Source organism: Nyctereutes procyonoides, unplaced genomic scaffold (assembly GCF_905146905.1).
Source record: "Nyctereutes procyonoides isolate TBG_1078 unplaced genomic scaffold, NYPRO_anot_genome, whole genome shotgun sequence".
In the NCBI taxonomy this organism is placed as follows: Eukaryota; Metazoa; Chordata; class Mammalia; order Carnivora; family Canidae; genus Nyctereutes; species Nyctereutes procyonoides.
The window spans coordinates 44,838,734-44,857,411 of NW_026575125.1; the positions used below are offsets into that span (position 1 = coordinate 44,838,734).

General features: G+C 45.2%; 1 protein-coding gene across 3 annotated transcripts in view; it reads right to left on the reverse strand.

The window, feature by feature from the left end:
• Positions 1-18,678, reverse strand: part of SMC1A (structural maintenance of chromosomes 1A) — a 49,226-nt gene that overhangs the window by 27,880 nt on the left and 2,668 nt on the right. For all 3 annotated transcript variants that reach the window (XM_055337441.1, XM_055337440.1, XM_055337439.1), the window contains exons 2-19: positions 16,023-16,211; positions 15,799-15,911; positions 14,648-14,851; positions 14,316-14,554; positions 13,396-13,654; positions 13,174-13,314; positions 12,266-12,348; positions 11,929-12,136; positions 10,521-10,706; positions 10,252-10,431; positions 9,990-10,136; positions 9,751-9,888; positions 8,799-8,915; positions 8,586-8,692; positions 4,523-4,664; positions 2,014-2,159; positions 1,770-1,923; positions 616-726 (exon numbers count right to left, since the gene is read on the reverse strand). In XM_055337441.1, coding sequence (XP_055193416.1) covers positions 616-726; positions 1,770-1,923; positions 2,014-2,159; positions 4,523-4,664; positions 8,586-8,692; positions 8,799-8,915; positions 9,751-9,888; positions 9,990-10,136; positions 10,252-10,431; positions 10,521-10,706; positions 11,929-12,136; positions 12,266-12,348; positions 13,174-13,314; positions 13,396-13,654; positions 14,316-14,554; positions 14,648-14,851; positions 15,799-15,911; positions 16,023-16,211 — 2,864 coding nt within the window. The remainder of the gene's footprint in view (positions 1-615; positions 727-1,769; positions 1,924-2,013; positions 2,160-4,522; positions 4,665-8,585; positions 8,693-8,798; positions 8,916-9,750; positions 9,889-9,989; positions 10,137-10,251; positions 10,432-10,520; positions 10,707-11,928; positions 12,137-12,265; positions 12,349-13,173; positions 13,315-13,395; positions 13,655-14,315; positions 14,555-14,647; positions 14,852-15,798; positions 15,912-16,022; positions 16,212-18,678) is intronic.

An 18,678-nucleotide genomic window follows, 5' to 3' on the forward strand; every position in this document is an offset into this window, starting at 1 on the left:
TTTGAAACCGAAAAAAAAGCAGAATTCAATGGTATTTAGGAGGTAAAATGGATAGGGCTTGGTAATTCAATGAATATGCCAAGTGAGAGAGGGAATTGAAGATGAGGCTCAGACTTCTGGTTTGAACCTGTGTCTGGCACCAAGGAGTGAAGGCAGGTTTGGGGAGGAAGGCTGGGGTTGGAGGTACCTGTGGAGCACAGCACACATGGCAGCTGAGGCCAGGGGACTAAAAGAGATACCCAGAATGAGAGAGAATGAGAGAATGCCAAAAGTGAGAAGGAAAGAGTACCTAGGACAGATCACGGAGGAACATCTAAGGCCTATCTGTTTGCTATAAAGGAGCATGTCCTTCGTGTGTGCATCTGGGATGAATGCACGTGCATGGAAGGGGAAGAGTGGCAGCAGGCAGGGACCAGGGGTAACTGAGGGTGGTGGTGGGAGATGTGCCTGTGTCTGTGTGTGCATAGCTGGGGGAAGACCCTATATCACAACTCCCTTCCTCTCGCCAGCTTGCCCCTCTTTCCAGCCGTGGTCTCCACGATGGGGCCCCCAGGTGGGCTGACTCTCCCTCTGAACAGCTGGGAAGACGTGGCCACCCCCGTGGCAGATCCTCACCTTCAGATCTTCACACAGGTCACCGTAGTCAATCTCGATGAGGGCCTCTCGTGCATAGATGCTGGAAGTTCGCTGGGAACCACTCACTGAATCCTCCCCCTGAGAGCTACCCTGTAATGGTGAGGAGAGTCCAATGGAGCATGCTGGCTGTGAGAATGTCCTCTAAAGGGGGCACATGGGGGACGGAGGGCTCCTCTATAGCTTTCAAAGTCTTTGAGAAGCACCTTGCTAGAGAGAAACTATGGCAGAAGAGCAGTTCTGAAGTCACAAAGACCTCAGCTCAAAATTGGGCTCTGCCGCTGACTAACAGTGTGATCCTGGGCAAGTCATGCTGTCAGATCCTGACACCTGAATCCTGATTTAAACACACACACCCTCAACTGTAACAAGGCATACTGCCTGCCTGGCAGGGTTGTGTTTAGGATGAGGAGTAATTATGTCATGTTACCCTGGTGCCTGGCACATTTTTGGTGTTCAAAATATTTTTGCTGAATTAAACTGAAATGCATTTGGGAAGAGGGAGGGAGAAAGATACGTGGGGCCGAGATACACGCTCAGGTCCAAGACAGATATGTACACTAACCTTCTCTCAGTTAATGTTCCCACCAATCTTCACTTTCAGGACATGAAATGCTTTGGCTCCTCTATTGGCCAGTGTCTCTCCCTTTCCTATGACTAAGCCTTATCACCACTGCATTGCTAATGTCCCTTACCCAACCCTCTCCTGGCCAACCTCCCTCACTGCAGCTAGGCCATCATCTGTCAGGTCCCCTAGCTTCTGTCTTCCTTTGCTCTTGGCTAATGTCCCTCAATTGCCACTCTTAGCACTATCCAACACCTACCGGAGCTAACTTTTTTTAGCTCAAGTCCCTAAGGTTACAGAATGATTTCATCTTCTCCTGCCTTCCCTCCCTCACCACCTACTGACATCCGGCATTACCCCCCACTCAACTTCCCTTTCACACCAAAGCTATTACCTTCCCCCTACCTGCCTTCATAGCCTCATCCTGGCTTATCTCCCCTGCATCCCTCCTTAGTGCTCCCCATCACCCCTGCCCACCATCCTTTCCTCTCCTTCTCCCCATCCACTTTTATCCCCCACCTCTGGGTAATGTTGTCCACTGCCCACTCCTACAGCCTGCCCTGATACTCACCTCTTCCTGACTAATGTCATCCATAGTGCCCTTAGACAGTGGCAACTTGATGTCCTGCATCTTGCAGGCCTGCAGCAGGTTGTGGCGGTCACTGCGTTTCTGTTCCAGCTTGGTCTCAATGGCTGTCACCTCCTTCTGTAAATGGGTCATTTCCCTAAAAAGTCCAGATAAAGAGGTAAGATCCAAATCCAGCAGGCTGCCTGCTCTACCTAGTTCCCCCAACCCCAGGCCTGAACCCACTCACTTGTTGGCGCCCCCCAGTTTCTTACGAATCTCCTCCATCTCATGATTCTTGTCATTCACCTCCGACTTCTTGGCCAGGTGCTGATTCTTCAGGTCTTGCAGCTGGGCCATGGTCTCATCTATGATCTTCATGTGTCTTTGCTCCTCCTGGTCCCAGCAGGGGGAACAGGACAAGAAGTGAACGCTCTCCTCATCTCCTCTTGGGATCTTCTCCCCTTGCCCCAACCCTTTCCCCCAGGCAAAAGGAGGTTCCAGGTGTATCAAAGCCTCTCTTCAGGAAGCTCTGCTTTCACATACCACCATCACCCTTTAGGCATCTTTCTTTCTTTTTTTTTTTTAATTTGGTTGCCCTCCCCCACACACCCCAATACACAAATTGCCTAATGTAGAAAAGTTCAAAGTATTGAAACAGCATCAAGTAGGAGAAAAAAAAAAATCACTCTTACTCCCATCAGCTAGAGACCAATTAATGTGTTAGCCTATTTCTTCCTAACACTACTTATAGATAGGTCTACAAAGTGGAGACTAGATTGTAATTAAAACCCTATATTCTAACAACATTAGAATATATTTGACCACCTTTTCCACATCAAAATTACTGTCACAGGCAATATAACATGAATTTTTCTTTTAAAAAAATCCACACAAACAATACTATTTATTTTCTATGAGTACACCTACATAAATGCACAAGTATTTAAATGCCTGCAAGGTCTGGAAGAATACCCACTACGTGGGATTAGCTCCAGGGAGAGGAAAGGGAGTGACACTGAGAGTGGTCAGTCAAGGGGATCGTAGTCTTACTTAACAGATCTGATTTTGAGATTTTGAGACAGTAAGCGAGCGAAAGAGAGCGAGAGCGCACGAGCAGGGGCAGAGGGAGAGGGAGAAGCAGACTTCCCTGCTGAGCAGAAAGCCAGATGTGAGGCTTGACCCCTGTAACCGGGGATCACACCCCAAGCCGAAGGCAGATGCTTATCCAACTGAGCCACCCAGGCACCCTTAGATCTGATTGTTTAAACGAAGAAAGTTTGGTTTTCATTTTGATCTTCAAGTCACATAAAGGGAACCTATCTGCCACTTCCTCCCAAACTGCCCATAAAAATAATATGCAGGCACAGACAATGCAGAAGCAAATATGGCATGCTAGTGATTGATGAATCTTGGTGACAGGTAGGTGGGAGTTCTTTGTAATATGTAATAGTCTCATCACTTCTAAGTTTCAAATGATCCCAAAATAAAAAGTCAGTCATAGAAATATGATTCTGGATCACCTAGATGTCCACTTACTCCTACCTGATCTGCATTTGCATTTAAGATTCAGGTGACACCAAAGAGGACTATTTTCATTATCAGGGTTTAATGAAAACACACATATACACACACAGCCCCCACCAACAACAAACATCGGCAAACATAAAAAGTCTAAATGGTATGTTTAAGCCAAGTGAGGAGGATCAAATTCTCTCTCTCTCACACACCCCCCCCCACTACCAAACATCGGCAGACATAAAAAATCAAAATGGTATGTTTAAGCCAAGTGAGGAGGATCAAATCACCTCAGGAGGGGATGCTATGAGAGGAACAAATGTTTCACAGGAATTTAAAGAGAAGGAATGTGGGAAAAGTAAATCGTCAGACAATACCCAGTGACTCAGGCATGCTCGACTCGAACTGAGCCGGGGCAGTCAGCAGCACAGGTGCAATGTGAAAAAGCGACTCGGTTTCAGCAAAACACCATCACCTGTTGTACTAAATTAATGTGATTAATTATACAAATTAATTTGTAAGTTCTGGCTTTTTGGTGAAGTGCTCTAAGTATGCATGTCTGTATATATTTAACATCAAGGATTTTTTAAGTCAACACTAAAGATCTTAGCTATTTAAATGGAGTCCGTATATTACTAAAATTTGAAGACCACTAAACTATGCAAATACATGTATGAATATAGCATAATTTGCTAAACTCCTAATTCCCAGAGGACACTGGAGAGTTTTCAATATGGAACTATAAATGTTTGTAATAAACATCAACCTCTGTGCACAAGGCTGTGCCTGCATTTTGGATTTCCTCAGGTGTTACTAAGTGGGGATAAGTATATTCCAAAGATTCTTGATGGATGGTGCCATATGGCAAAAGAATGCTGGTCTTTTGCACCGTGACCAGTATTAATCATTTGGCTTCTTTTTTTTGGGGGGGAGGGGGCTTTTTTTTAAGATCTTGGGTAATGTGATAGGAAGCAAATTACATCTGATTGTTGCTTTCATTTGCATTTCTTTGACTTCTAATAAGGCTAAATTATGTGTATATGTTTCCGGGCTATTTGAATCATCTTGAACCGTTTGTGCTTCTTACTCGTTCTTTTTTTTTTTTTTTTTTTCCTATTTAGGTCTTGGTGTTTTCTTATTTCAACAGGGCTTTATAAATTATGGATATTACCCTTCTATCATATCTCTTCCAAGTTTTCCTCCCAGTTTTTAGTATGTCTTTTCTTGCTCTCCTTCCTTACCTTCTTGAGCTTTTCTATCTCATTTTCATCCTTTTTCACTGTCTGCTCCCACATGTGTACTTTATCCTGGTCTTCTTTCAGTTGGTTCTTTTCAAAATCCAACTGGATGCCCAAGCGAGTCTTCTGATTCTCAAATTCCAAACTGCAGGGAGAAAGGAGAACTAGGTCCAGGACACAGGGACTACTGGATTTCAATCACCACTCAGGTCATCCCCTCATATCCACATAAAACTGTTCCCTGAAGTTGGAGAACTAAGTCCCTCAGCCTAGCCTGTGGATATGGCACAAGGCAGGGGAGATCCAGCCAAACTCCACGAATCCCCCTTTATACACTAGAAGACTCCAGAGCCCTCCCAAGTTCCTCGGAGGCACAAAAAGGTCCACCTGAACCCACTAGCTATAATTCTTACTTATTAAGTTTCTGTGTACTTGACATAATTACCTCCAATCCTCTAATTAATAGCTCCACAAGTAAGCATTATTTTTTTTTTACAAGTAAGCATTATTATCCTAATTTTACAAATGAGGAAATAAGGGCCAAGAGGTAAAAGACCTTGCTTAAGGCCACACAGCTAGTAAATGGCACATGTGAGCTTTGAAGCCAGGTCTAACACCAAAACCCAGGCTCCTTTTTCTAAGGCACCACCGCAATATAATGTGGTAGGAAAACAGGTCTGGCTTCCAAACTCTGCCATTTACTAGTAGTATAACTTCAGGCAAGTCAGTTATACTCTCCATGCCTCTGTCTCTTTATGTATAAAATGCAAATAATGATGGTACTTACTTCACAGTTATTAGATTTTTTTAATGAATTAATATGCATCAAGTCCTTAGAAGCATGTTGGACACACAGTAAATACTTAATAAAATTTTTTAAAAAGATTTTATTTATTGGGGATCCCTGGGTGGCTCAGCAGTTTAGCGCCTGCCTTCGGCCCAGGGCGTGATCCTGGAGTCCTGGAATTGAGTACATCAGGCTCCCTGCATGGAGCCTGCTTCTCCCTCTGCCTGTGTCTCTGCCTCTTTCTCTCTCTGTGTCTCTCTCATATCCACAAAAATCCATAAATCTTAAAATAAGATTTATTCATGCTAAGAGCTGGACATAGGACTCTTTCCTGGGACTCCGGGATCACGCCCCAAGCCAAAGGCAGATGCTTAACTGCTGAGCCACCCAGGCATCCCAAAACTTAATATATTTTTGTTATCATCAGTATTGACAGGAATACTGGCTGCATTCAGCTCATATTTGCTCACAGACTTTGGCTCTTTCCAACTACCCCCCCCCCCCCCCCCGCGCAACACACACACACACCTTCCCAGAACCTTCAAGGAACATGGAGAAAATACTAGATTCCTGCCATTGCCCTGCCCCCTGTCTCTTCAGAAACTCAGAGTATGTAACCAGCAGCCAGATACTAGCAGGCCAGGCAGGGCTAATTTCCAACTGCCTCCCCACTCCCCCAATATGGTGTGACAGATGCTGCCAGATGTCACACTAGCAGCTTAAACCTATTAGTCACTATAATCCAAATGGAATGTAATTAACTCTATAATTTTGAGCTATGCAATTTTAAGCCCAATCTCCTAAGCATGACTCATAAAGCCCTCTGTGATCTGGCCCCTGCTGACCTGTCCACCACTCCCACCTCCTTCCTGACGCCATTTTTATGCTCCAGACATTCAAAACTACTTAGTTTCCAGTACAAGGCACACTCTCTCACACCTCTGAGCATGCTGTTCTCACTGCCTGGAACTTCCTTCTATCTGCTGCCCAGCTGGCTAAGTCCTACTCACTCTATAGGCATCTATTTCGTCACTCCTTGTCCTGTAAAAGCTTTCCTAACAGTTGTGAGCAGGTTCTTCATTTCTATTACACTTTTCTGGGTTTTCTCTCTTTTCTGGTGCAGTTAATTATATCCTACAGTTCATAAACATGTTGATGTTCGCCATCTATGCAAGACCCGTGTCTCCTTTGGCTCAATCCATCCCTGATTTCCACTACCATTATCTTCCCTACGGTGAGCATGCATTCCAAAGTGACGTACGTGTATACAAACATACATATATAGCCTTAAAAATGCATATTCTTGAGAAATATCCTGGTTTTTATATTTACACAAACGCATGATGCTATTAATCTATCCATGTTACTGCCTATAAATCCAGTCCTTGCTATACAGGATTGCATAGTCTGTATATTCATAACACTTAACTTATATTTCCCCCAAGTGATGGCTGTTTACATTGCCACCAATGTCCTACACCACAAATGATGCCAAGATACACAACCCTCAATGTGTTTCTTTGTGACCCTGTGGTAAGACTCTCTCTCTCTCATATATATTCAGGAGTGGCTTTGCTGTGTCATAGAGCTTATGTAGACTTATTTTCACCAAATACTGCTAGACTGTTTTAATTTGCATTTCTGATTAAGAACAAGACTGAACATCAATTTGTAGTTATTAGACACATGCATGCTTCTCTTTCTATGAAATGCTAACTACATCCTTTGTCCTTTTCTCTACTGGGTCTCTCTCTTTTTTTTTAAGATTTTATTTATTTATTCACGAGAGACAGAGAGAGAGAGAGAGAGGCAGAGACACAGGCAGAGGGAGAAGCAGGCTCCACGCAGGAAGCCTGACATGGGACTTGATCCCAGGTCTCCAGGATCACGCCCTGGGCTGAAGGTGGCGCTAAACCGCTTAGCCACCCAGGCTGCCGGGGTCTCTTGTTTTTACTGTTCCTCTTGATTTGCAGTTCTTGGAACATTTCTTCTGTATTTTCTATGTACCTCAAGTACAGCATCAATGGCACTGTTCTGAAATTGTTGATCTAATTGCTTCCCCAATTATTTCATAACTCCTTGAGGTCAGGGACAGGTCAGGATGATTCATTCTATATCCCTTGAGCCTGGCTTAGGGGTAGGAGGGCAATGAAACGTTTATTTATATGGGCCATGGGCTATATGAACTGCAGACTGGGCCCAGGGGGTGACCTCTTTCAGAGACTGTGTCATGTTCGTCTGTCTTACCCCCGATCCCCCCACCAATAACTACCACAGGACCACTTGGTACAACAGAGGCACTCAAGGAAAGTTTGTTAAATGAGCAAATAAACTAAAGAGAAGAGAAGAGAAACCGTTTTGTTTTGCTCTTATTACTTTTCCAATCTAGAACTTCATTCTTCCCTGACCCCTCCTCATTGCCTATCAAGAAATGACAGTAATAAAAGCTAGCATTTAGTATTCTTAGTAGGCGCTAAGTATTATACTAAATACTTTAGAAGGATTAGTTCATCTGACGTGCCCAATAATGCCATGATATAGGCATTGAAATTAACCCACTTTACAGATAATGAAACTGGGGCTGAGAGAGAGCGAGAGACAGAGAGAGAGAGGTTGAGTCACTGCCCAAGATAAAAAGTTGTGGAGCTAGGATTCTAACCCAGGTAAACCACATTTAAAGCTGACCCTCGGGATCCCTGGGTGGCGCAGCGGTTTAGCGCCTGCCTTTGGGCCAGGGCACGATCCTGGAGACCCGAGATCGAATCCCACATCGGGCTCCCGGTGCATGGAGCCTGCTTCTCCCTCTGCCTATGTCTCTGCCTCTCTCTCTCTCTCTCTCTCTGTGTGTGTGACAATAAACAAACAAACAAACAAACAAACAAACAAATAAATAAAAAAGCTGGTCCTCTTGGGATGCCCGGGTGGCTCAGTGGTTGAGCATCTGCCTTGGGCTTAGGGCGTGATCCCAGGATCCAGGGATCAAGTCCCACATGGGGCTCCCTGTGGGGAGCCTGCTTCTCCCTATGCCTATGTCTCTGCCCCTCTGTGTCTCTTATGAATAAATAAATAAAATCTTTAAAAATAAAGCTGGTCCTCTTAACCACAAGACTATGCCACACTGCCTCCCCGACATCCCTGTTCTTTAAAGCTGACCTACAACAAACACCCATCATTCTAAGAGCTCCTTCCTGTCTTATGATAGCATGCAATTTCCCAGGATATCTGGGCTGGGGGTTCGAGGGCACCCTCATGTCCTCTTGGACCCACACTTCCACCTACCGCTTCTTGGCAATTTCGTTCTGCCGCTTCACCTTCTCTTCCTCAAACTCCCGGATGTTGCGCACACCAATCTCCCGACAAAACTCTTCAAACACCTCATCTTCTACCTGAGGGGAAAAGCGAGGAAGGGCAAAGGCCCCCTGGGTCAGAGTGCTGCTGCCAGCCCCAGTCACGCCCCACTGCACACATTGGCATGGCTTGTCCCCTACCAACCTGGTTCATTTTCTCCTTCAAGTCTTTCATTTCCCTCTCTCGGCTCTGGATGATCCTCTTGATATCATTAATGCGAGGCCCAAAGTTGGCTAGCTCACTCTCCAGTTTGGATTTTTCCTGCAGGAAACAGGGTTGAGAGGGGAAAAAAAAAAAAAAAAGAGACCAGGCTCTTTGAAGGAAAAGAGCTATCATGAACACACTGGCCCCTGGACAGGAAGGGCTAGCTCTCCACAGGCTGGGAGAACTTGGCTTAGAACTGCCCAGTAAGGGTCCCATCATCTCCCGCGTGAACTGTCACACAGCTTCCTTCCCAGCCTCCAGTCAGCTAGCTTCAATCCATGGGGCTGGGCACATGGCAAACATCATCAATTACAGGTCCACACTCCCTTATCCATAATCCTCAGAATTCAGACTTTTTGATTTTAGAAAAAGGTAAAAGGATATTTATACTACATTTTACATAATGCCCCCAGGTTGGTCTCGGGAAGCACCCCACGATCAAACACATTAACACATCTAGGAGAGTACGTCCACCCACAGAGACTGAAATGCCAGTACTTTCAATTCACTTTCCAAAGCAGCTCAAATATCTGTTGAATGAATGACGCTAATAATAGCATCTTAAAATTTACTGGGCACTTACTGGGTGCAAGAAGTCAGTCTAGTAGTTTACTTGTATGAGTTTATTCAATTTTTGTAAGAATGGTATAAAGCAGGTGGTAATTCTAACTCCCACTTTACAAACAGATGAAAACCTGATGCTGACAGGTTAAGTAAGTTGCCTCCTGTCATACAGAGCTGAAATCTAAAACTCTGGCTGTCTGAGCTGCTACGCTTGGTTCCCTGAAGCATGCTGGGAGGAGGGAAATGGGAGGAGTTCCCACCCCAGAGAAACCTCAGCCAGGAATATGAGGGTGGCCTTTGGAGGACAGGGTTGAAGGCCAAGCCCCACCTGTAGATTCAGGGCTAGATGTCGTGTCTTGGTCTGTTCCAGGTCACTCTGTGAGTACTTGAGCCGCATCTGCAGTCCGTGGGCCTGAGACTGCACCTGACGTAGCTCTGCTTCCTTCCGCTTTGCCTTCATCTGTTCCTGAAATAGACAAGAGAGAAGGGGTAGGGCGTAAGAAATGGATTGGCCAGCCTGGTAGTTTAGGACTCCAACCCCTAGGGATGTTACAGCCTGTGACTTACTTTCAGCTCCTCTGTCAACCGCTCCTTCTTCTCTTTCAACTTATCTACTGCTTTCTCATCCCATCGCCGAGCCTTGGCCTTCAAATCACTGGCCCCACCAGAGATCACCCCTGACTTCTGGAACAAGGTCCCATCCAGTGCCACTGTCTACACACAGTAGAGAGAAGAGATGAGGAGAGGGGGGAAAAGATGAATAAAAGAATCTCCAATACTAATGTGGACAAGGAATCTCCAGCTCCAACATGGACAAGGGAATCCATACCTTGTGACGCTGGTGGCCTCCAAAGGCAATGCGACGAGCATCTTCCACATTGTCACAGACAAGGGCATTGCCACAAGCATACTGCAGGGCCTTTTTGATGTGGGGTGGCTCATAGCGAATCACATCAATCACCAGCTTGGCCCCCTTCAGTTCCCGGAGCTTCTCATCTGTAGGTTTCACCTGTGGGAATAAACTCAGTAAGTAGTAGAACATGGAGGGCTAGGAGGGACCCTCTCACATTGCCCTGACCCCATCCCCACCAGCCTCACCTCCAGGTAGTCAAGAGGCAAGAAGGTCTCAGGCTCCCCACGCTGTTCCTTGATGTACTGAATGCAATCCCGACCTGTCTTCTCAGAGTCCACGATAATGGCATCCATGTTCTTTCCCAAAACTTTGGTTACAGCAATCTGGTACTTCTTTTGTGTAGGCTGACAGAGGTCAATGAGGCGGCCATACTGAGGAAAGTGGAAGAGCAAATTGAAGCATGAGGCTTTTGGGAACTGGCTCGATTCCTAGCTTAGAAAGAGGAAGACCAAAATCTGTGTGAAGAACACAGCTTCCATGCCATGGAGGAAAAGCCTACTCTGGCCCCAAAACAATAATCACTTCATTCATGCCTAAACCCCAAAAGCATCTTTCTGAACCTCATTTTTACCATTTCACAGAGCACTGCTACCCCAGGCACTGTATCAGATACCTTATATACGTTACCTGCTACCCCAGGCACTATATCAGATACCTTATATACGTTACCTCAAATTCTTTTTTTTTTATTAATTTTTATTTATTTATGATAGTCACAGAGAGAGAGAGAGAGAGAGAGGCAGAGACACAGACAGATGGAGAAGCAGGCTCCATGCACCGGGAGCCCGACGTGGGATTCGATCCCGGGTCTCCAGGATCACGCCCTGGGCCAAAGGCAGGCGCCAAACCGCTGCGCCACCTAGGGATCCCCGTTACCTCAAATTCTTACAAGCACCCAGCAAAATACATCTTTTTCTAGTTCACGTCCCCCATGCCCCCCTAAGCTAATTGTGCTTCCCTAAGAACTATCAGATAAAAAGTAAGATTTTCAAGGGCAAGGAATGAGCCTAATTCATCCTTATGAATTCCCCAGCAGTGTCTAGAGGAGAGATCAGGAACTATTTATGGAAACAAATTAAGTTGAACTCAGGGATGGAATTACAGCAACAGAGAGATAATATTCAGGGAATCTGGGAACTCAGGATTTGGTTCAAGAGGCCAAGCCTAAGATGTATCTATATGCAAATGAATAGGTTGAATAGTTTGGTACATGCCAAGGGAGATCATATAGAAGCCTACAGAGTTACTTCCTAGGAGACTAATCCCTATCCATGGCCCCTACCCTTTGGAAAGGCCTCTCTTGTCTCCCTGTCTTCCACAGAGGAATGAACAAAGCAAGACAGAACCCTCAGGAAGATGCAAGAGGTGTGATGAAAACATGAGGTCATAAGTCAGAACAAGTTGGGTTTAAACTGTAATCCTTCCACTTACAAGCTGTGCTGTTTTGGGCAAGTCATTTAACCTCTCTGAGCCTGTTCTCCCAGCTTTAAATAAGGAATTAGCAATCTTGTCCTCAAAGGGCTGCTGGGAAAATTATCTGACTTTGAGTGGGAGGGTAGGTGCTCAGGAAAGGAGCTCCCTTTCCATTCTTACCACAGAGCCAGGGTACAGGCGCTTGATGCTTTCCATAATCTCTGCCTTTCGCTGTTGGCGGCTGCTCTCCTGGCGGTCGATACGGGCATCCCCCAGCTGTTCCATCACCTGGTTCAGCTCTTTGTTGATCTCATCAATACGCCGCTTGGCCATCTCCACCTCCTCTGTCAGCTCCCCCTCTAACTTCTTCTGCTCCTCTAGGGACTGCCTACAAAGTGAGGGAATACAGGGGTTACCCTGGCTGATGAGAAAATATTCCTGGCAGAGAGGGACTCACAAGGACAGACAGGGTTCACAAGAACAGGCCTGGAAAAGGAAAGGCTGCAGAGCCACATACTTGCTAGTGGTGATGTATTCCTCTAGTTTCTCAATCCGTTTCTGATTCTCTTCAATCTCCCGCAGCTTTTGCTTGATCTTAGCCTGCAAGAAAGACAAATATACATCATCACCAGGGGCTGAGCAAGTTATCTCTAAGACTATGGGGCCTAGAGTTATAGACTTATCTATAAGCAGCTTATAACCACTATGTTCCCATTCATTCAAGAGCCCAACAGTCCAGGACAATCTGTCACTAATGGGGAAGACCCACCAAAAAGCAGACACACAACAGTGTTCAGCGTGGCTCCACTAACTGATGGGCCTCCCAGAGCCCTGAGACCCTCTCACGGTGTTCTTCCTAGCCCAGGCTACCTTCCTCACCAATCAGGAAGGCTCAAACCAATGCAAAATAGAGCTTTCCAGGCCTTTCTGCCCTGTTTTCTCATCTGTAAAATATAGGCAACCTCCACTTCATAGGACATATATTAAGTGCTTAACACAGTACCGCTATTAATATTAATGCCCACCATCTTCTTTTAGATCTTTAAAGAAAGAGCTTAGTAGAATATCTGGAACACTGTAGGCTTTTCTTGGAGTACTATGACAACTATTATTATTATTATTTTATTAGTATTGTTATTAGGAAGGCGGTAAGCAAGGTATACTTGGTAAGACTGTGGCTTCAGAGCTAGACTGTCCAGGTTCATATCCTGGTTATGCCACTTCGTAACAATGTGACCTTAGACAAATTAATTCACATCTGCATTACTGTTTCCTCATTTAGAAAATGAATTAAATGAGTGGATACATATAAAATACAGTGCCTAGCACATAGTAAGTGCTCATTAGTTGTTAGCTATTGTCATCACTGTTAAGACTATCACTTCTTCTCAGTCCAGTATCCCTCATCTTAAAACACATGCCCACCTCTGTCTCTACTTTCTTCCGCTCTTCCAAATCCAGCCGGTCCTGGTCAGCTTTCTGATCCCGATTGAACTTCTCTAGCTCCTGGGCCAAGGTAGCTGCTCTCTTGCTGGCTTCTTCTTTCAACCGATGGTATTTCTTCACCTACATTACGAACAACCAACCGAATCAGTCTCTGTCAGCACAGCAATCCTCCACCCCAGCCCCAACCCTCTCAGAGCTTACTTGATTCTCCTCCAAGGTCAAGTCTCTGCCCTGACTCTGACTCTCCTCTTCCATCCGTTCCTCAAACTCCTGCCGGGCTTTCTCTACTGACAGCATCTCCTTTTCCAGCTCATCCATATCACCTTTACGCTTCTTGTAATGCTTCTGAGCATTCTGTAGGGACTTTTTGGCTGCTTCCAGCTTCTTGATTTTGTGGGAGGTATTCTCCTTGGCTTTGATATACTGAGGCCGCTTCTGGTTCAGCTCTGAGTCCTTCTCCCTTTTGCCAGTGCAGAGCAGAGTAAATTGGTTAGCAGTATGGGAGAAGGGAGGGTTCCCTGGCTTTATACCCAAAGGGAGGCCTGAGGCCCCCAGTCAGCCTCAGGGAATTGCCTAAAGAACAAGCGCCTGATGCTGCACAGATCTTCAAAAAAGGGGCAATCTGACTACTCTCTGGAAGTGATGGCTTCAGCCTGACATCCCGGCCACTCCATAAGGTAAAGCTACCACTCCTACCTCGGCCCTAGCTGGGCCAGGCCCCTCAGGAACAACTCCCAAGAACGCCCTGTGTTTAGTTGCCCCCATCTGATCTAACCGTTTCAAATTCCTGTCCTTTAAACTTCTAGCTCCATTTTTCCTCTTCCAGGAAGGCATTCCCAGCCACTCTAGTAGCTGGGCCTCTCCCATCACTTCCTCTCACTTGCCAAGGTCACCACCCCTTTCAAGTTCTCTCTTTTATGAGTAGCCATCTACCCAGTCTGAGTACTTAAATGCTCTTTTTGTCTAAAAACGCAAGTCAAGAAATGTGCTTGGTTCTGGCCAAAGCAAGTCAAGAGGAAGACAAACTAGTGCAAGCACTGGACTCTAGGCTCAGAGGAGCCCTAGGAAACAGCATAGTCTCTTGGTTTCCCACAGGTTGCAGGCCCAGGCCTGCCTCTTACTTGATCTCCTTCTCAATCTGCTGCTGCTCCCGCATCATTTTGCCCAGCTCCTTCTTCTTCTCCTTCAGCTCATCCTCTACCTTGTCCATTCGCTTCTTGTCCTTCTCGATCTCCTTGTTCTTAGAGGCCAGTTCCTTATTGAGTTTCTCAATTTCCACTTCGTTGTGATAAAGCTTAAAGAGCTGCAGCTGCACCTGAGCTCGCACCACCTCATCCTTCAGGCGCTGGTAGCGGTCAGCCTGTGCAGACAGGGACACGGAAGCAGGGGTACGTCACTAAGGCACTAGCTCCATCCTGGCCCCTCAGAGCCCAGTAGCAGCCTGGCCACCTACCTCTTCTTTCTCCTGTTTGGCTTCCTTGCGTTCAGCCGCGATGTTTTTTTTGCGATGGTAATTAAACTGTGTGTCCTCTTCAGCCTTTACCATTTCCTTCTTTCGCTTGTCATATTCCTGGGCCAACTCCCCAGAGCGACTGATCTCTTCAAATAGAGCTGTCCTCTCTTTGGGGTTCTTCATGGCAATAGATTCTACAGCACCCTAGTAAAGGTCAAAACACTCTCCCCACTTAGAGCTTAGCCATCCCAGTTCCCTCTACCCATTTCCACTCAATCAAGGTTACTGACCCTCTCCCTGCACTAGGTGCTACATTTCACACTGGGCTTTAAGGGCACATTCCTGCCTCTTGAGGTGCACAGGAACCAAAAGGGACAAAAGCAAAGACAACACTGTGTGTTACATGCAGTGACAGAAGTAGCACAGAAAAAGGACTAAATGAAGCTTGCAAGTGGGAGACTGGTAGGGGTTTCTATCCAGGAAAGCTTCCCAAAGGTGACATCTATGCTGAGTTTGAAAAATGGGGAAGAAAGTTAAGTCTCTTAACTCAAGGTTATCTCATGTAAAGGACAATTAATATGCAAAGGCCCTCAGGCCAAAGGAAGCAGGTGAATTGTGGGACCTAGAATGGTTTAATTGGGCTGGAATAATGCAGGTTGGAAGGGAAAACTACTGGCAGATGAGGGGCTAGCGAGGTGGGCAAGAACCAAAGGGCATAAGTTTGAGTTTATGCTAAAGCACTGGTTCTCAAACTTTAGCAGGCATAATAACCTGGAAAGCTTGGTAAAATACCCAGTGCTGGGCCCCACCCCATGTTCTCTATGTCCATAGGTCCGGGATGGAACCAGAAAATGTGCAATTCTAACATGTCCCCAGTTGATGCTGATCCAGAGACTACAATTTGAGAACCACCATCATGAGGCAATGACAAATCATTGAAATGCTTTAAGAAGAAAAAGGAAAGAAACAGATCTGTGCCCTCCTAAGATGAACCTAGCCTAAGGGATGAACTAGAAGGATCCAGACTGGAGTCAGTAAGCCCAGTGAGGAAGCTACTAAATTAGTTCAGGGGAGAGATGAAGCTCAAGATGGAGCAGGCCCACTGAGGATGGGCAAACAGCAGATAGCCAATAACTGTCAAAAATGCTCACCTGGAAGACGAGGAAGTTACGAGCTTTGATGAGAATGCCCAACTTCTCTAATTCCTCACTGTACTCATGTAGCTGGACCACTTTGTTGTTGATCTTGTATTCAGAGGAACCCCCTACAAGACAGAGAATGAGTTGGCTGAAGGTCAGATCTCCCTCTTATCCCAGCCAACTAGTCTAGTCACCTCCCAGGACCCAAGGGGAGCCTTCTGGCCAGCCTCACCCACCAACAATGACACGAGCAAAGGTGCGGTCCTCAGCACCCTCCTCAGAGTAGACCATGCTGACAAAGGCCCGGTTGGCAGCTGGCTTGCCCACAGGTGCTCCGTGGATCAGGTCCCTCAGGGTCTTTACTCGCAGGTTGCTGGTTTTCTCACCCAACACAAAGCTGATTGCATCCATGAGATTTGACTTACCTAAGGGAGTAGGGGGCAAAGCAAAGGAGGAGAAGGAAGTCAGGAAACACTGCTCCACCCTCACTAAAGCCTTGGTTCAAAAGCTTAGAAAAACAGTCCCCATGCAGTTATTACCTAAAGCAAGACTAGAACTCCATCTAAGAAAAAGGGCATACGGGATCCCTGGGTGGCGCAGCGGTTTGGCGCCTGCCTTTGGCCCAGGGTGCGATCCTGGAGACCCGGGATCGAATCCTATATCGGGCTCCCGGTGCATGGAGCCTGGTTCTCCCTCTGCCTGTGTCTCTGCCTCTCTCTCTCTCTCTCTCTCTGTGACTATCATAAAATAAAAATAAAATTTAAAAAAAAAAAAAGAAAAAGGGCATAATCACATAATGGATTGTTCTACAACCTTTAATGACATGAGGAAATGCCCACAATAGAAGAAATAAGCAGATATAAAACTCAACATAGTATCATCGCAACCAAGTTTAAAAGTGAAAAAAGAAAAAACAAAAGAAGAGCTGAGGGAAGGTAATAATGGGGAATTGCTGTTTATTGAGTACAATTTCAATTTTGCAGGATGAAAAAGTTCAGATCAGTTGTACAATGTAAAGATACTTAACACAACTGAACTGTACATTCAAAAATTTGTTAAGATGGCAAATTTTGCTATGTATATTTTACTATAATTTTTTAAAAGGCATATTGCTAGGGACACCAGGGTAGATGAGTTAGTTGGGCGTCTGACTCTTAATTTTAGCTTGGGTCGTGATCTTGGGGTTATGGAATCAAGCCCCACATAGGGCTCCCCACTCAGCACATCATCTGCTTAAGATTCTCTCCTTCTGCCCCTTCCACCCTACACACACAATCATGGTGCTCTCTCTCTCAAAAAAGGGGCATATTCTTATTGTGATATAATAGGACCCATAGAGCATCATGTATGAAGTATCTTACCAAAAATATTTAACCTGAATCTAAACAAATTTCCAGTTTACAGCAGTTACAGGAACATAGTAAATGACACCATGAGGAAACCCTAAGAAAATGTAGGATGCTCTTCAAGACAACTAGCCTGATCGTTTCAAAAAGTAGATGTCTGGTGTGCCTGGGTGGCTCAGTTAAGCATCTGATTCTTGATTTCCGCTCAGGTTATGATCTCAGGGTCCTGAAATGAGCCCCATGTCTCAGCCTGGGCTTCCTGCTCAGCAGGAGTCCACTTCTCTCCCTCTGCCCTCCCCTACCCCCCACCACACCCCCACACACTCACACTCGCTCTCTCAAATAAATATTTAAAAAAAAAAATTCAATGTCTAAAAAGAAAGGTTTGCAGAACCACTCCAGAAAGCGATTATTGAGAAACAACCAAAGGCAGTGTACGAACTTTGACTGGATTCCGGATTCCCTTCAAAAAAACCCAAAAGACGTTTTGGGGAACAATTAGGGAAGCTTGAATAAAAACTAGATAATTGATAACAAGGAAATTAATTTTCCCAGACATGATCATGATCTACTGGTGATACAAGAGAATGATGATTGTAGGAGTCAAATGTTGAATCCCTAGAGGTGAAATATAATTAAGTCTGTAACTTACTTTCAAATGATTAAGCAAAAACACACATGTGGGTCTGAATATTTTCAAATAAAAACTTGAGGAGGGGCAAAGGCATAGGAATAAATCTGAAAATGTAAACAGTGTAACCAGTGGTCACTTCCCAAATGGAAAATAGGTAATAGGTCAGGGAAGGCAGTCTTACTATTTATCCTTTGGGATTTTTTTTTTGTGTATTTTATATTGTGTGCACGTATCAGCTATTCAAATAAATAAGATTTTTAACATTAAGAGTGGTTATCTTTTCAATAGTGTAGTCACAATTGTTAATTTCTTCATTTTAACCTCAGGGAAAAAATTTTTTAATTAAGACTGGGGTTAGGGGAGTACTGGAGGACAGTTTAATCTCTATAAATCGCTATAAATTCTATCTCAAGATCCTCCCCTAATATGTTATATGACCTCGAACTGAGGACATGATTTCCCACACCTTTTTACCCAGCTATAAAAATGGCAGCCCCATTCCTTCCACAGAAGCAATACAAGGCAGTGATTAAGAGCATGGGTTCTAGGAGTGCCTGGGCTCATTCAGTAGAGCACTGGACTCTTGATTTAGGCTCAGGGTGTGATCTGGGGTCACGAGATCAAGACCCATGTCAGGATCCATGCTCAGTGTGGAGTCCGCTTGACCCTCTCCCTCTGTGCCCCACCCCCATGCTTGCTCTCTCAAATATGTAAATGAAATCTTTAAAAAACAACAAAAAAAGCTCAGGTTCTAGTCCAATAGATCAGGTTCTTAGTTTCACTAATTCTTAGCTGACCTTCCATTCCCTCACCTGGAAAATCTAAAAAACCATAACGGATAGGCAAAACCTTTTAAATAATGCTTGGCACATAGTTCCCTGTTGGAGTGGCAGAAGCATAGGCTTTGAAGCA